The 19642-nt window shown below is 42.0% G+C and overlaps 1 protein-coding gene across 2 annotated transcripts in view; it reads left to right on the top strand.

Annotated features, from left to right (window-relative positions):
- BRWD1 (bromodomain and WD repeat domain containing 1) overlaps positions 1-4780 on the top strand; it is a 44102-nt gene extending 39322 nt beyond the window's left edge. For both annotated transcript variants that reach the window (XM_082220202.1, XM_082220201.1), the window contains exons 41-42: positions 773-1657; positions 2387-4780. In XM_082220202.1, coding sequence (XP_082076328.1) covers positions 773-1657; positions 2387-3429 — 1928 coding nt within the window. In that variant the 3' untranslated portion in view covers positions 3430-4780. The remainder of the gene's footprint in view (positions 1-772; positions 1658-2386) is intronic.
- Positions 4781-19642: the final 14862 nt, after the last annotated feature.

Here is a 19642-nt window from a genome sequence, read left to right as displayed (position 1 = left end):
ATGTATTTTAAATGTATAAAATGTGATTTAATGCACATTCTAGATTTAAAAAGCTTTCCCCTTGTAGCCGCTCTAAGTGAAACTATCCAATATTCAGCAGAGTTTGAATTTCGATGAATAAAATATATCTAGATCATAATCTGGGATTTAAGCAGCACAACAGTTCTCAAGATAGCAATCCTGATCGCTCCTTGTCACTAACTATTGAAGGCATGGTTGATTTAAAAGACCTTGCTTAACTGAATTTTGTTTTGAAGTAGTACATGCTATGTAATATTAAACTGAGGATATAGAACTTGTTTCTTAAAAGTCAAATATCTGGGGTGCTGTCCAGTTGTGGCATCCTACTGAAGTAGTACATGCTATGTAATATTAAACTGAGGATATAGAACTTGTTTCTTAAAAGTCAAATATCTGGGGTGCTGTCCAGTTGTGGCATCCTACTGATACAAACGGAACTTTTATTTCTCCCTGAAAACTCCTCTCCTAAATCTGTTCTTTAGAAGCCTTTGAGAACACTTTGTTAGCTCAAGCACTAAAGTTTATGGAACACTGAGTGTAACATGGGGCTCATTTGTTCGTGTGGATGTGGATTAATGACAGGTGGATTATATCTTACCATCAGATGTATGCATGTACTAGCTGCTTAGCTTTAATAAGTAGTCTTTAAATGTGCATTTTTTTTCAATGAAACTAGCTTTTGTTAATGTTTAATATTGTGCTATACATGCCAGGTCTGCTTTTATATAATAATCTTTGCTTGCCTTTATAGAATGTGTCATCCAAGAGAATGGGTGCAGACGTTCTGCCAGGAAAAGGAGGCATGAAAGTGATTCTCAAGAAGAGGGAACTTATAAAATACAAAATAGCAACCATCACGGTTACCGAAGATTGCGTCGTAAAAGTGCTACTGTGGCAGCTTATAAACTGAGGAACATAAATGATGTGGAAACCAGAGGCTTTGAAAATGAGGAAAAGCTGAACCATCACAATGCAGTTTCTACAACTAGGAAGTCAAACAGTTCAAGGGATGAAGACCAACAGTCTGAAGGAAAAAATAGGAGATATAGCAGAAGAAAGTGTCGTCAGACCGAGTCAGCTGTTTCTGCTAAGAGATATGATAGTGAGTCTGAAAATAGTTCAGATTCTGAAAGTGCTTTAAGAAGAAACAGGCATGTTAAAACCCATGGGCGCAAGCATAGAACTGTTTGTGATGAATCCCCTAATATAAAACCCAGGGTGGAAGTTTCAGAAAATAACCCCAAAAGCCATATGCCAAAGGGCAGAAGTCTTGATAAACCTTCTATATATTTGCATAGTACTGTAGCCAGTTATGAATCTGAACTAGATTCTGAGTTAGACCAATGCAGTGAGGAAGTTAAGAAGAAGCATGACTCTCGGAAGACTGTAGATTCTTCTAGTAAATCAAAAGACAAAAATCGCAGCAAAGCCACTGCAAAATCTGATGTAGAACATAGAGAGGATGGAACAGACTCTCTGCCAGAAACCAAGGAACTTTCAAGAAAGCCCAAATATAAATCCACAGTGGACTCCAGTTGTACTTCTGATTTGGAAATTGAATCCTGCTCCAATAGTAGTGATGCCACAACAGAGCGACACAAGAAAAAGAAACGAAAGAGAGAAGCTGTTAGAAAAGGTAATGTTTCTTGTACTAATGTATTTTAAATCGGTGCCTGAGGTAAGGCTAACACATCTATCTGCTGTTGGGAGCCAATGGACCTCTTAAAGCACTAGCTGGAAATAAACTGCAATGGCTTGTGTTTAAAAATATATAAAGTCTATTTAAAACAGTATCAGCATTGCAAAAACAGTGTCTAACATAAAAACTATTGGGCTATGTAGAACCCTACAATATTTATAGAAGAGAAGGCAAAACAAACCAAGAAAATGCCTAGGTGAAATACTGGGCTTTATAGAAAATAATGGCAATCATCTGGTGTACTGAAATAGATTAAGAGAGTCTCCTTATTTGTCGAAATAAGTGTTGCAAGTTCATCCTGAATGATCAAGAATTAGAATTAGAAAGTTAAAGAAATGCCTGCCATGCTAACAGTGTAGTCTTATGCAGGTCTACTCAGAAGTAAGTTCCATTGAATTCCATGCTGCTTGCTCCTAGGGAAGTGTGTATGGGATTATTGGTGGGTGCTTGCTGCCCTAGGCAGTGTGAAGTGTTTATAACATTAAAAGTCTGCTTAGAACTTTCATTATTAAAAATATTTTAATGGTGCTTAAATTTCACAGTTGTACTGTTATCCTATATAATAGAGTTTGGTTTTGAATTATTACTTCAGTATATCATTTGTCTAAATGCACTCATTTCTGTTGGGAATAAAGTATTTTGAAATTTAAAACTTTTCTCTTGTAGAATCAACCCGAGTGATAAGGCAAAGTCCAGTATTACTCCGGAACAGGAAGAATTGCAGAAATTCTGCAGAATTGAATAGTGAAACAAGCAATATCAAAACCCCTAATGGAAAGAAAATCCCACGCCGTAGTGCTACTGTGGCTGCAAGCAAAATCAAGCTAATTAGTGATGCCAAGGAAGAGTTCTCAAGTTCAGAAGTTAGATACCCTAAAAACAGGTACAGAAAATTGCCTCATCGCAATGCCTCTGCTGCGGCCAGAAAGATGATATTGGATATTGCACCTTCACCCTCTGAAAGTGAAGCAGAACTAAAGGAATGTGAGCTCAGACAGAAACAGTTTCAGACCTCCTCTTACAGAGCTAAAAAATCTAGCAGAGAACCAGAGCAGAAACATTTGGACTCTGAAGTAGAAAGTGTGGTGGAACAAAAGAGCAGACAGAGCAGAGCCCCAAGGAGACGGTCTCTCACACCTGTGCGTAAAACAGTTCCTAAAAGGAAAAAACGTGCAGTAGAATTTTCTGAAGACGAATCCTCCAGTAGCATGTCTGCAGAGCACATAGATTCAAGCCAGCCACTGCTTCCTGATAACCATAATGTTTCCGAATTGGAAAAAGAAGATAGTGATAAAAATATGAGGAGTACAACAGAGACTGGAAAAGGAGAGAGAAAACAAAGAGGTTCTTTGTCAAAAACCCCTGGAACTTCAAGGAACTCAAAACCGGAACCTGATGGCAGTTCCAATTATTCTTCTGCTTCAGAATCTCAAACAGACTCAAAAAATATTGACAGTAGGAGAACTAGAAAGACAAAAAAGAGGAAAAGGAAAGCCATTTCAATAGATAACACTTTACATGATGGCTTTTCTGAACCTTCCAAAATACCGCAGAGAAGGAAACGGCCAAAAGCAAATGAAGAGAATGATTCTGAGGAATTGGATTATACCAAGTATCAAAGAGGGAATCGACGTTCCAAAATTAGAACTAGAAATGGGGGCAGGAGAACTGTAAGATATGCAGATGATGAAGATGACTGTGAAATGTAACCTAGACAGGAAAATCTAGCCCACTTTCCTTTTGCTAGTGATACTAGCAAGATGTTGAATCTTCTCTTCCTCTAATTCAGGGAATATATTTATATTTTTCTATGAAAAAGTTAAATGTGGAGGCTCTCCTTTTCATAATATGACTTGCACATGCCTGCCTATGTAGCAGCATTTAGCACATATGCCAAAATGTGCCTCATTGTAAGGGGCAAACTTTTGTCTTCAATGGTATTTTGCTAAATATAGTAAGTGGTGGGAGGGGGCTGAATAAAACATTAGGCAAACACAGCTTAAAAGCTGTTTGTTTAGACAGTATTATGGTGCTGCAGACACTACCTATGTCTTGCCATATTAGCGTGTTTAAAGAACAGATGAATGAACAGCCTGGCGTTTTAAGAACCCGTATATCAGTGACAGACTAGCCTCTCATACTGTATATTGTAAACAACTTAAAAGTGGTTACTGATTTAAAAACACACACCAGATATATGATAAATAGGCACCCAAAGTAACAACCTGTTAAAATGAGCGGTGCTATGGATTTCTGAAAAACACAGCTTGAACTAATCGGTAATTAAGGGGGATAAAACACTTCCTGATTTTATAAATATGTCAATAAAAAGCTTCGCTGTCAGATATGTGGCTTCCATACTGTAAATTTGAGACCATTAGAATACAGGTGACCACTTGAGCCTAAGATTTTTCTTTGTGTGAATTTTTGTTACAAAACAAGCAAAAACCTAAGTTTGTGCTTTTTTTATTCAAAATGGATTAAAACTTTTAATGCTCAGAGTGCTAGTATTTAAGGTGTTTTTGCTAAAGTTTGATGCCTAATTCCTTAAGATATAATTATTTATAACTTAGATAATTGGTGCACTTAAGCCACCCCAGCTCCTGATTTATTTTTTTTCAAAGTAAAGCACCTTCATGTTGGTGGTGTTTAGGTTGGCACTGTTGGAAACAAAAGTAATTTCACTTCATTATTGTATATCAAGAATGGAAGTAAATAGTAATACCACCCCATTTGGATTACCTTCTTTAGGATGTTATTTAAACTTCTTCCCCTTCCTGGGGAGTGATCTGTTTGCTTTGTATGACCCCCATTTGTTCTAATTCTGTGAAAATTCTGTATAAGTATACCAGGTATTTAATTTATCTCTGTGGGTTTCTTGAAGTTTTATTTTGATAACTATTAATTCAGGGTTGTATGCGGGTTGTTTTTTTTAAATGAAACAAAACCCTGAACTACTGTCCTAGAAAGCTGTTTTTTTGTCTTCCACTTCTTGATTTCTCAAGGTAAAACTCCGGATAACATGGTTTGTCTATTAATAAAAGACTCCTAGTGATCAAAGTTCTTTATTTTTGTATGTTTAGTTAGAAACTGTACTTGATATGGATAAACTTGCACATTCTGTGTTTAAATGAAGCTTCTTTGGAGTAGATTTGTTTGTTTAGAATCCTTTCCTCCTGGCCATATGAAATCCTAGTTTCTTCATTCCAAAGTTCTGCATAATGGTACGTCTGTGACCAATCTTCCATATTAGTTCAAGTAAATGACAGCTGCCAACCATTCATTGTGGCTCCCAGAGGAGCCGGATGCCCCAAGGGTTCTGATGTCACTAAAGTAAAGCATACATCAAGAGTTGCAAGCTTGTGGATTATTCATAGAATCATAGAATTGTAGAGTTGGAAGGGACCCTAAGGGTCTTGTAGTCCAACCCCTTGCAATGCATGAATCTCAGCTAAAGTATCCATGGCAGATGGCCATCCAACCTCTGCTTAAAAACCTCGATGAAGGAAGATACTTGTCAATGTCCTTAAATTCTGATGCCTAGAACTGGACACTGTGTTCCAGGGGTGGCCTGACCAAGGCAGCATAGCGTGATACTGTTGCTTCCTTTGATCTGGATACTATGCTTATGTTGATGTAGCCTAGAATAGCATTAGCTTTTTTTGCTGCTATATCACAATGTTGACTCATGTTAAGCTTGTAGTTTACTAAGACCCTAGATTCTTCCCATATGTACTACAGGCAATCCAAGTGTCCCCCGTCCTACATTTGTGCAGCATTGCTGTCTTAAGTGTAGGGCTGACATTCGTCTCTCTTTAATTTCTGTTAGTTGGAGCCCAGTTCTCCAATCTGTTAATATCTCGAATCCCGAGTCTGTCTCCTGCAGCATTAGCTACCCCTCTGTTTGGGGTCATCTGAAAATCTGATGAGCACCCCCTCAATTCCTTCACCCAAGTTGTTTATAAAGATGTTGGAAGAACAACAGACCCAGGACAGAACCCTGCAGCATCCCACTTGTCACTTTTTTCTGGGGTGACAACCATGAATGAGCACTCTCTGGGTTTGGTCAGTCAACCAGCTACAAATCCACCTAATACAGTGGTGCCTCGCAAGACGAAAATTCGTTCCGCGAGTCTTTTTGTCTTGCGATGTTTTTCGTCTTGCGAAGCACGGTCCGTCGCAACAGCGCCTCTTCAAGTGGCTTAAAAAAAAAAGCGCAAGACGTTTTCGTCTTGCGAAGCAAGCCCATAGGGAAATTCGTCTAGCGAAGCAACGCAAAACTGAAAAACCCTTTCGCCTTGCGAGGCATTCGTCTTGCGGGGCACCACTGTAGTTCCTTATCCTGCCCACATTTTACCAGCTTCTCTGCAAGAATATCATGGGGAAAATTGTCGAAGGCATTACTGTAATCACAATACACTACATCCATAGCATTTATAAGTAGCTTGTCACTGTTTGGCTCAGGCTGACTCCACATATTAGTATGTGATGTAAGCAGTCCACAAGTAGTTTTTGGTAAAATGGTTCGTGTAGTGTACATATTTCTCTAGTTCATCATGAGGGTTTGTTAGGCATTTAACCATTCTCTGCATAATTCATTGGTTAGTTTAAATATTGGCTGTAGCCACTGTTTAATATGTGACGGTCTTGTGCTAGGAACAGCAAAATGCTGGTCTCCTATACATACCGTACATGGAAGAGTGCCCCACTGAGCTCAGTTTGTCTGAGTAGACATACCGTATTTTTCGCACCATAGGACGCACTTTTTCCCTCCTAAAAAGCAAGGGAAAATGTGTGTGCGTCCTATGGAGCGAATGCAGGGGGGGGGAGGCAGGCGGGAAAACCCCCAAGAGCCGCACACAAGCTCGGTGCGCTCTTGCGGGCTTTTCCACAGGAGGGAGAAGGGACTGACTGGCCGCATCAGTCCCTTCTCCCACCTCCCAGGAAAGCCAGGAGAAGCCGTGCAGCCCTTTTAAAGTGCGCGCGGCTTCTGCTGGTTTTGCGGGGGGTGGGGGAATCCCCCCCACCTCCCAGAGAAGCCAGGAAAGCCCTGCGCAGCGTCTCCCGGCAAGGAGACGCTGCGCGGGGCTAAAGGGGAAGGCAAAACAGCGAGCGGGATCCACCCCGCTTGCTGCCTTGCCTTCTTCCATAGCCAGGAAAGCCCTGCGCAGCGTCTCCCGGCAAGGAGACGCTGCGCGGGGCTAAAGGGGAAGGCAAAACAGCGAGCGGGATCCACCCCGCTTGCTGCCTTGCCTTCTTCCATAGCCAGGAAAGCCCTGCGCAGCGTCTCCCGGCAAGGAGACGCTGCGCGGGGCTAAAGGGGAAGGCAAAACAGCGAGCGGGATCCACCCCGCTTGCTGCCTTGCCTTCTTCCATAGCCAGGAAAGCCCTGCGCAGCGTCTCCCGGCAAGGAGACGCTGCGCGGGGCTAAAGGGGAAGGCAAAACAGCGAGCGGGATCCACCCCGCTTGCTGCCTTGCCTTCTTCCATAGCCAGGAAAGCCCTGCGCAGCGTCTCCCGGCAAGGAGACGCTGCAGGGGGCTAAAGGGGAAGGCAAAACAGCGAGCGGGATCCATCCCACTCGCTGCCTTGCCTTCTTCCATAGCTGCGCGCAACCCCTCCGCAAGGAGAGGCTGCACGGGGCTATGGCTTCTTTAGCCCTGCGCAGCGTCTCCCGGCAAGGAGAGGCTGCATGGGGCTAAAGGGGAAGCCAAAACTTGGCTTGCTCCATAGCTGCGCGCAACCCCTCCGGCAGGGAGAGGTTGTGCGCACCCTGTACGCTGCTCTTTGGGCCTGGGGGGGGGAAAAGATTTTTTTCTTGATTTCCCCCCCTAAAAACTGGGTGCGCCCTATGGTCCGGTGCGCCCTATGGTGCGAAAAATACGGTACATAGGGAACTGTATGTCTGATGCATAGGTTTGTTGGTATGGCTCAATTCCCACATGTGGAGTACATGATCAGCCTATTTGCAGCTAGGGCATTTTCACGCTAACACGAGACTATAATGAGATCATAGATGTAATGCAGGTGAGAAGCTATCAAAATGTGTAACTACCAAAGAAGTAAATTTAATAACAGCAGTGCTGGGGGGGAACGGTAGTTAACTCATAATCTATTGTATCGTGAGGGGAAACAGTACAAAAAACAGATGCAACATATGTTAAAAGCTTCCCCACTCTCCAGAATCACACTGATCAAATTTGGTTGCTCCTAAGCATGTTTAAAGCTTGCTCTAAAATGTCAAAAGATCTGAAAATGGATCTCCCATTTCACATGTGGTTGCCAGCACTTAAAAAAAAAAAAACTAACGGGAGATAGGGTTGTTGGCAGCAGGTAGCTTGTAAATTACGGAATTCAATCCACAATTTTAACAAAAGGGAGTGAACACAGTGCCTTCTAGATGTCGACTCTCAGGGGTTCCAACTTCAAAAAAATAATGGGGTAAGCTTCGCCCTGCATAATTGATCACAAGATGCATGCACACCATTTGAATGGCAATGCCCATCAACTTGGGAGTGGCAGGCCCCTTTAATATTTTATTGGGGGGCCCAAACCCCAAAGAGTTGGCTCCTATGTTGACTCCCAAGTCCTATCAGTCTTAGCTGATATGGTCCATTATGGGCTGTAGCCTGCAGCCTCTGCAGAGGCACTATATGGACTCCGCTCTTCATTGACTGTTTCTGCCTCTAGGCAGAGCAGTGTCTCAGCTTCCATTTCCCCATCTAGTAAAAGTAATGCACATCCATGGTTGATATTCAGAATGTGTTCAAAAGCTGATACTGGAAAGAAGAAAACAATTGGATGATGTGAAAATGAGAGAGGAAAATAAGGGCATTGAGAACATCATAAGAGCTTCACTGCACTGGACTGAATGTTCTGTTGGGACCTTAGGGACTTCCTGACCTTAGGGAGAAGGTGAATTATAATTAATATAAATACCATTAAACATATATGCCAGTGGCTTTCTGGAAATCACCTGCTCATAATCTGATATTGAACGGGATGTTCTCAGCTGAACTTGAAAAGAAGTCTTTCATGTTTGAAAGTGAAGAAAGTTGACCTCATTCTTTCATCCACATGTGGTCGCCAGACTCTTGTGTTGTGGCCAGCCACAATGGCTTAGCATGGAATTTGTGTTACAGAAATGTTGTTTGCTGAGTTTGAAACATATTTTAATAATTTTATCACCTGAATGGTATCTTGATGGTCTTAAAATAACCAACTTAGCAGTAAGTTCTTTGTATTTATTTGGAGCAGATGTTAAAAAATCTTTAGCATGTCCGACACATTTACATACCAGTTAACTCTTATTAAATGTGACCCTTGCCAAGTGACTTGGGAGTTTATTTCAAAGGATTGCAGTTCTATGTAACTGGAAGCAGATAACTGAAGATGCATCCATAGCCAGATTTTTTTATATGTATAAAATGTACTATAACCTGATTACTTTAGCATCTAATACATAGATATTTTTTTAAAAAAAATCAGGGTTGTTCGTGCTAATTTATTATTTGTTTGCTGTATATTTTTCAGAATGCCAAATAAGAGTTGATCTTGAAAGGGGTGTATACTTAATTCAAATCAAGCTAGGGGCTGTACGCATGTTTGTGCCACATCTAAATTCATCCACTATGTTGCTCAGCAAACTCTTCATTTTTTACTTTCATGACTGGTCAGCCAGCTGCAGCCCAGCTGAGATATTCAAAGATAAAAAGAAAGTTATCCTATCATGTAGGTTAGTTCCATAGTCTATTCCAAAACAAACTATTCAAAAATGTTTGTTACGGAATAATATTTTTTGGGGTGGCAGGGAGTGGAGTAATAGGAATTGGTCCTAGACCCAGATCTTGAGAGTCTTCCTGTGTGGCAATAAGCTGCAGGAGCACTACTGAGAGCCAGTGTGGCATAGTGGTTAAGAGCGGTAGACTGGTGAACTGGGTTCGTGTCTCCGCTCCTCCACATGCAGCTGCTGGGTGACCTTGGGCCAGTCACACTTCTCTGAAGTCTCTCAGCCTCACTCACCTCACAGAGTGTTTGTGGTGGGGGAGGAAGAGAAAGGAGAATGTTAGCCGCTTTGAGACTCCTTTGGGTAGTGATAAAGCGGGATATCAAATCCAAACTCTTCTCTTCTACTGTACATGTGGATATTCACTTATTGCACAATGGGGAGAAGAAATCTGCATGCCATCTCCTTAAATAAGTGCTAGCAACTTCCTAAGGAACAGGGACCACAGTGCTTTCAAATGCAGCATACATGAAAACGATGTCCAGAAAGTTCAACCCAGTTATATTCAATTTCCAAAGAGGAAATATTGAAAAACAAATACTGTAGTTGAAAGAAAGTTGAAAGGGAGAGCCAAAGCATCAAATATCTTCAAGATTTTTAGCAGTCATTCAATAGCACTATAATAGAAAGCGATACAATTTCCCCCCCAGATTTGGAAAGGTGCAAACAAGTTCAAGAGGATGCTAAGATGGTTAACAAGTAATGTAGAGTGAAGGAACTCGGAACTTGTAAAAGGCAAAGAGACTTTCTTGAAAAAGAGGAAGTCTTTCCCAAATGAAGAAAACAAGAAGAATGCAGCAGAACAAGCTGATGAAAAAATAAGGCTTTTTAAAAAGGAAAGAAAAGAAAAACAATGCAAGTTTATTTAAATGCATCTGAAGTAGAAACCGGACAAAGACATAGTTGGATAGGAAAGGTGTGAATGACTGAAGGAAGATAGGGAGGTTGCAGAGATGTTGCAAGAGTTCACTGTTGAAGATTTTGGGCAGATAAACATCTGAGTCACTTTTGTGAGGCGATTACCTTAATAACTGAGATGACTATATAGAAGTGACAAGAGATAATAGTTCTAAGGCTAACTGACAAAGTAAAAACAAGCAAGTTGCCAGGTCTGGTGGTGTGAACTTGGCTATCTAACAAAAATGTGCAACTTCTCAGGTAAATTGTAGAAAGCTTAACTAAAATGAATGTGATTTGTTGCATGCAGAGCCAGCCCACCAAGGAGGTGGTGTGAAGCACCCACTTCTGGCAGCATAAGCGTAAGAGGCGGCACCCCACCCACTCTACCGCTTCCCCTCTTCTGCCAGAACTCCACCCTCTCGCCATCAAGAGGGAGGCATTGCTGCTTGTCTTCCCTGTCTCCGGGAATCAGGCAGATAGTCAAGATAGCAAACTTTTTCAGCAGGGAGCCGGTCCACTGTTCTTCAGACTTTGTGGGGGGCCGGACTATATTTCAGGGGGGGAATGAATTCCTATGTCCCACAAATAACCCAGAGATACACTTTAAATAAAAGAACACGTTCTACTCATGTGAAAACACGCTGATTCCCAGACTGTCCATGGGTTGGATTGAGAAGGCGATTTGGCTGGATCTGGCCCCCGGGCCTTAGTTTACCTACCCATGGTGAAGAGCCCTGAAAGCGTATCATCAAAGTGGGTGAATGGGGAACAAAATGTCAAATAATGATTCATTATAACAAAGTGTCAAGTGATGGGTATTGGGGTGAACCCCCCTCCCCCAATGCACTGGTGGAATATGAGTTAACTGCAATTACCAAGGACAAATATCATGGTGAAGAGCTTAATTCTAAAAGCCAGTAACAAAGACCAATACCACATTTAGGATGATTAAGGATACTGCAACAACCCTCCTGCACCAATAATAGGCAATAGAATAAAAGAACAACACCCCCATCTCTCCCCCCCTCTTCCCCAACTGCAAGATGTCTATGTCTATGACAAAACTGTCTCTCACCAAACATAAACAAACTGTGAAAAAGACTATGAACTGAAAGTGGAGACAATAGATGTGCCTTTCCCTGCTTCTCTGTTTGCTTTGTAACATGAAAAAAAACCTTAATAAAAACTAATTTTTTTAAAATTAAGGATTATTAGGAAGGAGATCATTGCATCCTAAGTTGTTTTGGTGCTATGGCCGCCTAGAAACTGATCCTGGGCCTATATCGCTATAAGCCCAAAAGAGATCTTGGTATTCAGGGTTGTTCAGGGGAGGACTCACCCCCACACAAACAGAGGTGAAATTTAAACCAGTCAGGAGTTAAAAGAACAGATGTGCAAGAGCACCACTGTAACCTCACTTTTGCTCTGCTAGCAAGATCTCAGCAGGGTTTGGGGCGGAGTGGGGAACTGCCTTCACACACCCTGCCCAAGTGATCAGCTTTACGATCGCAGAGTTAGTGAACTGATATAATCTGTGCAGTTGTGGTCTCCATATCAGGAAGGATATGTAGGAGAATGAAAATGTGCAGGCAAGGGCAATCAAAATGATCAGAGGATTAGAGCTTATTTCTTACATAAAAAGATAACTTGGGACAGGGGGATCGTGATAAAAACTATTAACGGTGTCAAGGAACTGGATGGCAATAATTTTTTCTAATGAAGGTTTAGAGGGGATTATGACAATTTTTAGTTTGTGTTTAAGCACAAGAGGGCAGTATTGTTTAAAGTAAGCATTTTATTTTTCATACTGTGGCTGCTCAGAAACACTTGTACAATGATCTGCAAAATACTGTTGTCCTTTCTTTTTTGCCTATGTCATAATTCCATACAAGCAGTAAAGTTGTTGATGTATTCGCAAATAATTTGTAAATTATACGACCCACAAGAACATGAATAATAATATGAATCCTTCATTTTGTTCGGGGAAAGCACGCTAGAAGTTAATTTTATCAGAACGTTCAAATATACTAATTGAATCCTCCACTGTTTTGTTTTCTTGTATGTTTTGAGGTCTTTCTGTCACCATTTAAGCATGTGAAAGCTTTTGCCAGACAGGCACATGGATTTTGAAGTTTCTTATGTACTTTGCTTCAATTGTAAATGTTCATTCTGAATATTGATTGCACAAATTATCCAAATTCAATATATCCAAATTCAATATCCTGCCAATTTAAACAGCAACTCCTTTTGTCTAAAATGCTGGCATCCTGAGTAGCCCTAAATAATAGAATCATAGAATTGAAAGGTACCCCAAGGGTCATTTAGTCCAACTCCCTGCAATGCAGGAATCTCAACTAATATGAATGTAATGGATTCAGACCCACTCTCCAACCAACTGAGCTATCTCTCTGACACAAGGCACAAGATCTGCAGACATGCCAGGGAGTAGCCATCCCAGTCTCTGATAACTACATGTAGATTCCTTGTGTCTCTAAGATGCATCCTTCACATGCCTCTTCAAACATTTGCATACTTTGTCATATTTGGATTATCTTGAACTGAACAGAGGTTCTGCTAGAACACTTTCATTTTAAGGCTCCCATATATTTACCCCAATGTGCTCCCATTTACTGCCCTGTGTGCCATTCTTTAGTGCAGTGCATTTCAGTGTATGGAGCAGGTCTTTCTTTGCTGCGGCATCTCTTGCAAGGAATAGTGTTTCTAAAGAAACTCATCATTCCCCTTGATTATTTTGTGTGTGTGTGTGTGTATATATAATTTTTACCAGAGGGTGAGACCCAAAATCTCCCCAGTTTAGGTGTCCATTGATTTCAACATCTCCAACTTTTAATTGCTGATAATGCATTTTGCAAATTGGTTTTTTAAAATGTTGCTTGCTACTTACTGTTTTATGTTTTCTGTGGCACCTTCGGCACTATTTTTTTATTTATATTAAAAAAGATTATGCTGCAGAAGAGGGATTCATTCCTGCCTGTAATGTGTAACACTTGGGGTGCCTCCCCATGACAACATTTTATGCCGTTATTTAGTGCTTGAATAGCAAAATTCAGGAAGGTAGCCTTGCAAAAAGTATGAAATGCGAAGATTTCTTACATAACATGTAGTTACATCTTTCCTTTTCCCCATTAGATTAATCATAGCCAGCAAGAGGGATGGCTATTGGGATTGTAGCACACAGGGAGGAGAGGTTTATCCCTCCCTTCTCCAGCCATAACGCCTCCCTGTAGCTTCAAGGCTTAGGGAAAAAATCCTGTTGTCACTGGGGGTGGGGAGGAGACTCTGGAGGAACTGTGCCTCAGGAGGGAAGAGATAAATCCACCCCCCTCATGCTGGGATCCTGATTACAGCCGGGCCCCAGCAGCTCTAATTACTTTTAAAAAAAACCAGAGACATAACTGCATTCCACTTATTAAACATAAAGTGCAGTTTGATTGCTACTGTTAGTTTTTACTGAGATCAAATATGCACCCAATGCAGCTTTGGCCCTGTTTGAATGGATAAGCTTTCGGATGTCCCAGCCCAGTAAAGGAAGCTTGCACACACAGATCTTCTTAACACATGCACAACCAGCAAATATACACCTGGGCATGTGAATGAAACTGCATTGTAATACTCATCACTGAACGTGTTGGTGCATAATTTTGCAGTCTGGGAAAGAATGCGTCTCTCCATCCCTGGCCACTCGCTGTTCCACACAACTTGTTGCATGTGCCTAGAACTCGCTTGGGACCAATGAATGCGCCTTCAATGAATGAGCTTCTTTGAAGGGGTGTTTTGCCAGTCTCCGACACCACCTTGTTACCTATTCAATAGTTCCCTTCAGTGTACCGCTTATATCATGTTTTACTAGACACCTGTTTGTAGGTGAACTGTTTCCATTCTTCATCAGGACCGTTCATCAGGTGTGATGCTCTTGACCGACTCCAGTTTTACAAGGCTGTGATGTCTGCTTTCATGGTACATGCATCAACTCTGCCATTTTTCAAGATACTAGCTGAGCTCCCCATATGGTTTCCAGATGGAAACATATTGCTTTTGCTAGCCACCTTCGAAGCAGTCTGTCAGCCAGGTCCCCTCTCAGAAACAAATAAATGGTCTAGTGTCTACTGTATTTCCTTTCAGGCCGCACTCTCCACTTTAAACTTGGCTCCGTTTCAGAGCAATCAAAATCCAATCAGCCGTTGTGCTAACTCCATATGTTTTATTTCTAGACGATGCTATGCAGAGGAAGCTGGAGGAATTTTCAATCTGCTGCTGCGTTCAAGGGTGACGTGCTGCGGATCCCTTTCCATGTTTTTCATTTGAATGGAAGCCATTGAGCAGATCTTGGCTTACCAAATATTGCAAATAGAGTTATCTTTGGTGAGAAATAAGGCATCTCTAATAGGAAGTGGTACAAATGCAGACTTCAACTGTGCTGCGTCTGATAGACAGAGACAGGGTCATGGTGTGTGTGTGTGTGTGTGTGGGTGGGTGGGTGTGAAAGAGAGAGTGAGAGTGCTTTAACAGTTAAGCTAGCTTGACACATGAAAGCTTGCAAGAGTCAAAAGCAAATAGTGACTAAGCTGACCACTCCCATAGTCCTTGTTGGGTTGTGAGGTTCAGGTGAGGTGAAAGATTTTTCTGACTCCCACAAGGACCCCCCACCTTCATTTAACTGTCCCTTGAGAAATGAAATTGGCCACAACCACTTACGCTTCAACCACACTCACTCTGGCATGCAGCTCCTGTAGGTGGACCATGAATCAATGTGACCCATTGCCTGGAAAAGTTTAGCATCCCCCCACCATATATGCTTATTTAGTTAGATTTTCTAAATATTGCTACATATATGGACCAGATGTATGGGGAGGGGGGGAACTGATTTATTTCTATGAGGAACAAATAAGATCTTTACTCACTTCGGGCTTGAATCCCTTCTCCATCCAAAAATCTTTCACCTGAAACACACTGAATTTGGAAAATTGCCCTGAATAGTATTGTTTGCCTATTTATGATTGACTAGGATAGGCATAGGCAAACTCAGCCCTCCAGATGTTTGGGGACTACAACTCCCATGATCCCTAGCTAACAGGACCATTGGTCATGGATGATGGGAATTGTAGCCCCAAAACATCTGGAGGGCTGAGTTTGCCTGTGCCTGGACTAGGATCACCAATACAACCAACCCAGGAAGTGTTGCCCTCACGCTAAAGCAGCTTTCTTTCTTCCTAGTGGCATATCATTGTGAAATCTGATGGCCAGATCATGACAAATCATGACACAATCATCTTCACAACATAATCTCTGATAGTTTGGATCACTCCATGAAGGAGGGGGGAAAGCGGCAAATGGGGGGGCGGTGGGGGATTAGTGCTGAAGCAGGTTGGGGAAACTATGGCAGCAAGTAGGCATGTTTGCTCAGTGGCAGAGGTTGCAAGGAAAGTATTCCCCTCCCCCACGCTAGGTTTGCTCCAAAAACTGAAATGGGCAAACATTCAGAGCATTAATCACTATTCACTAGTGATTACTGCAGCTGAGATTATCAGTGTATCCTTTATTTGCCCTAACCATAGAATGAGGAAATGGAAATTCTGTAATCGCCTGGTTTTGCTATCGCTAACGAAAACTTCTTTGATACACACTGAAGAACTACTCACTAAGGTAGGTCCTGTTTAAAGCGCGAATTTAAACCATTTAATTGCAACCCAATTAAAATATACATTTTAGCACCTAAGTTTAAATGTCGTGTGAAAGGTAGACATAGGATATAGGGAAGGATAAGAGGATGTGAAGCAGTGGAACGGTGTTGCTGGTGAACTGCTAGGGTATCATTGGCATAGCTTTCAATGGAAAGAAATGTTAAGGCTCATTGAAAGTGACTGTAGCCATTTAAGTATGATATGTGTTTAATACTATCAGCTACTGTATATCTTAGAAGTTATAGACATTACATCATGGTACATTGGTCTGGTCTGTAGCTGTAAATCCAGCAAAGAACCCCAGAGAGATGGCATCAGGCTGACAGGAGCCTGGCAGCTTCTGTGTTGGTAGTAAATAGACTTGGCAAAGGATGCCACAGTGCCTTTGCCAATGTGTCCTGGCTACATGTTGCCTGACTAAAGCCAAATCCTTCAGTGTGGTGACCAAGGAATGGCTCGGCGGGGCTTCATTCTGCTGTGTGCCGAGGAAAATGCTGATGTGGTGTCTATAAAATACAAAGCACCAGTTTGTTCCTTAATAAAACCCCACTGTCCATTCATACACCCAAACTAATCAGCATGACATGAGACCTCTGTACTAGAACGATATTTGCAAGCCCATCCTGAAGGTGCTGTGTCCTGATCTGACCAAGGCCTATGCATCGCTCAAGTTCTGGAGCATGATAGAACCTTTGCTGCTGGCAGCACCACTACCAGCGGTGGAACTGAAGAACATAGAGAACCATGTCTGACCATTGATCTATCTAGTTCAGTATTGTCTGCTCTGACTGTCAGAGGCTCTGTAGGGTTTCAGACAGGGAGTCTTGCTGATCTACCCAAGAGACACCACAGCTTCGGTTCATAACTTTTTGCATATGGAGCAAGTTCTCTATGGACCTTCCCATTCAGACTAATCAAGCATGGCATTAGACCTCTAGCCTGTTTGTGGAAAACAGGGAGGACAGAGTAGGTGAGGGAGGACAGGCAACCATAATAATACTGTGCTGGGGAGAAAGATGACAAGGGTACCAGAACAATAAAGATAAAGTGAATTATGATCTATCAAAAAACACTGGAGAAAACCCTACCTAGATCTGAGCTATTTTATACTCAGGTATAGTAGAGTAGGATAGGATAGGATAGGATAGGTAAATCCTAGGTAATATTATAATTCCACCAGAATCAGGGGGTGTCACATGGCAGTTTTGATCATTACAAGTTTCTCTAGAATAATTGTTCCATACAAGTGAATGACTAAAGGGCACAGCAGCATTAGCAGAGGCTATACAGGTGTCATGGCTAAAAAGTGAGCTCAGCAGTGGCTATTCCCCTATGCACTGTGCCCGGCTGGGATGGGGGATGGGTTATGTTCCCTTCTCCCTGAACTGTGGTTCCAGTTGAAATCTCCCACATCACTGCTGTAGGGGAAAATGTAATCTTGCCTTATTTAGCCCTAAGTTTAGAATGCTCTACAATTGTCTTCACCTGACCTGGTGGCCTCCATATGTTATCAGGTACTGATGGGAGCTGAAGGGAACCAAGTTGGAGAATACAGTTTTGCATAGTCAGCCAGATCCAGTTCGTACATTCAGAAATTGCATGCCTGTGCAGGTCTTTATGTCTGAATGTTCCCTCATGTCAAAAACTCCATGTGGAAACCCAAAATGTCAGAGAAAGCTGAGCTACTTAGGACATTTCTCTTTGACCTGTGTAGGCCTGATTCACCCTAAATGCAAAGTCATGGTTTGTTTAACAAACCATAAGTTAACTATGAAACAACCAAACAAACCAAAGTTTATTTACTTATTTTTTTGCAGCTGCTCTTGCTTCCTACTTTCATAGTGTGGTGAACATCTAGGATGAAATGCTCAAACAAACCATAGTTAAGGAAGGCTGCCTTAATATATAATGCCAAGCCATAGTTAAAACAAACCAAGGTTCATAAGCCAACAACAAACTTCAGATCATGGTCTGTAGGCAGTAAACAACCCACAGTTAAGCTGCTGAGCAGGGTCCATACATAATGGTAAGCCATAGTATAATGAACCATAGCTTAGGGTTATATGCAATCCAGGCTTTAATTTCCAAATGCAGGGAATATATTGTGCCAGACAAACCACCACCTACATTACGAAGTGATACCACCATCCACATGCTTTTTCTGAACATTTGAATTGGCTCTCAAACATGAGTCTTGCCAGCAGTTCCAAATACAGTGCTCTTTCTCTAGCTCTCTCCTGAAAGAGCAGCAATAAAAATTTTGGCTTGGTATTCTTCATTCAAGGATCACTAAGGGCCTATAAAACATGCAATTAACTGTTGAAATAAACTGTGCAGTGTATTGAAATGTTAATACACCCAGAGTAATAGTAGCAACGACATTACTGACAAAATTCAGAAGTACAAACTGGCAAAACACCAATATGCTTCTACATAGCACACCTACTTGGGGAATTGCCACTGACAGCACAGGATTTGAGGGAGAAGACTATCGTTATTCCTATTCAATTGTTATGTATTCTCATTTTAATGGTGAAAAAACGCTTTACATTCCTTATCTTATGGGGGTTCTCCTTCAACTTGTCTACCTGTATCTCCATGTAAAGCTGGGAGTATGAGCCTTTCAGGAGAAACTCAAATCCTGGGGTTCTGTGGAGTTAGCATGGGTAAATTTTGAGAGGGTAGACATCCCCCGCCCCCAGGCTCTTGGAGATCTCATTTTAACAATGCTGGGATATATCAGAGCAGTATACAACTAGGGTGGACTTCTGTAAACCAGAAGCAATCAAGAAAGGACCCTCTGTAAGTTGAGGAGAAGGCATCTGTTTTATGGCTTTTACAGTGTGTGAGCTGAGGTCCAAGTGGGTGCCCAGCACAAATCTACAATGGGAAACCTCCCCTTGATCACGGCTGAAGCTGCTGCCCCTCTGCTGTTATGGTGCTTTGATGCACCAGAACAATGCTCTCTTAGATCCAGCTGGAGGTGGTAGACATAGACATTCAATTACCTATGTCCAGATGTTGCCTCAGTTTACATGGCCAATAGTTGGGGATGTGGGAGTTGTGGTCCAAGAGCATCTTGAGGGCACCACGTTGTCTAGCCCTGAACTAAATGTACTTCAACTGATGGGATGTCACATGCAAACCATGTCCCCTTATTCTGTCTGCACTCTCTGTCACCATGCCTACACTGGCACAGGAGAAAGAGGTTAAAGGAGATCAACAAAGGTGCAATTCACAGAGCAATGTTATCTCAGGGAATTGGGGCACTTTGTGCCAGTCCTTTAGATTAAACACAATTTCTGACCATTCACAGCGAACTCTGAAAAATCAAGGCAGCCAATGCTTACAGATAAATGCAGTTGCACCGCATGTCGTGGCCCTTGGTGGGGGCAATTTGGTTTGCCAAGGGCATCTACTCCCATGTTGAGATTTCCGCTGGTATGGCCTGATCCTTCCTAATGATGAAGCGCATAAACACTTAGGAGAAAAGAGGCCCTTGAACGTAGGCAGCTCGATTATTTGTCATATGCAA

The sequence above is a fragment of the Podarcis vaucheri genome (assembly GCF_965113315.1).
Source record: "Podarcis vaucheri genome assembly, chromosome: 4".
Lineage (NCBI taxonomy): Eukaryota > Metazoa > Chordata > Lepidosauria > Squamata > Lacertidae > Podarcis > Podarcis vaucheri.
Note: the sequence above shows the minus strand (reverse complement) of the source record. Positions and strands in the feature narration are given on the sequence as shown.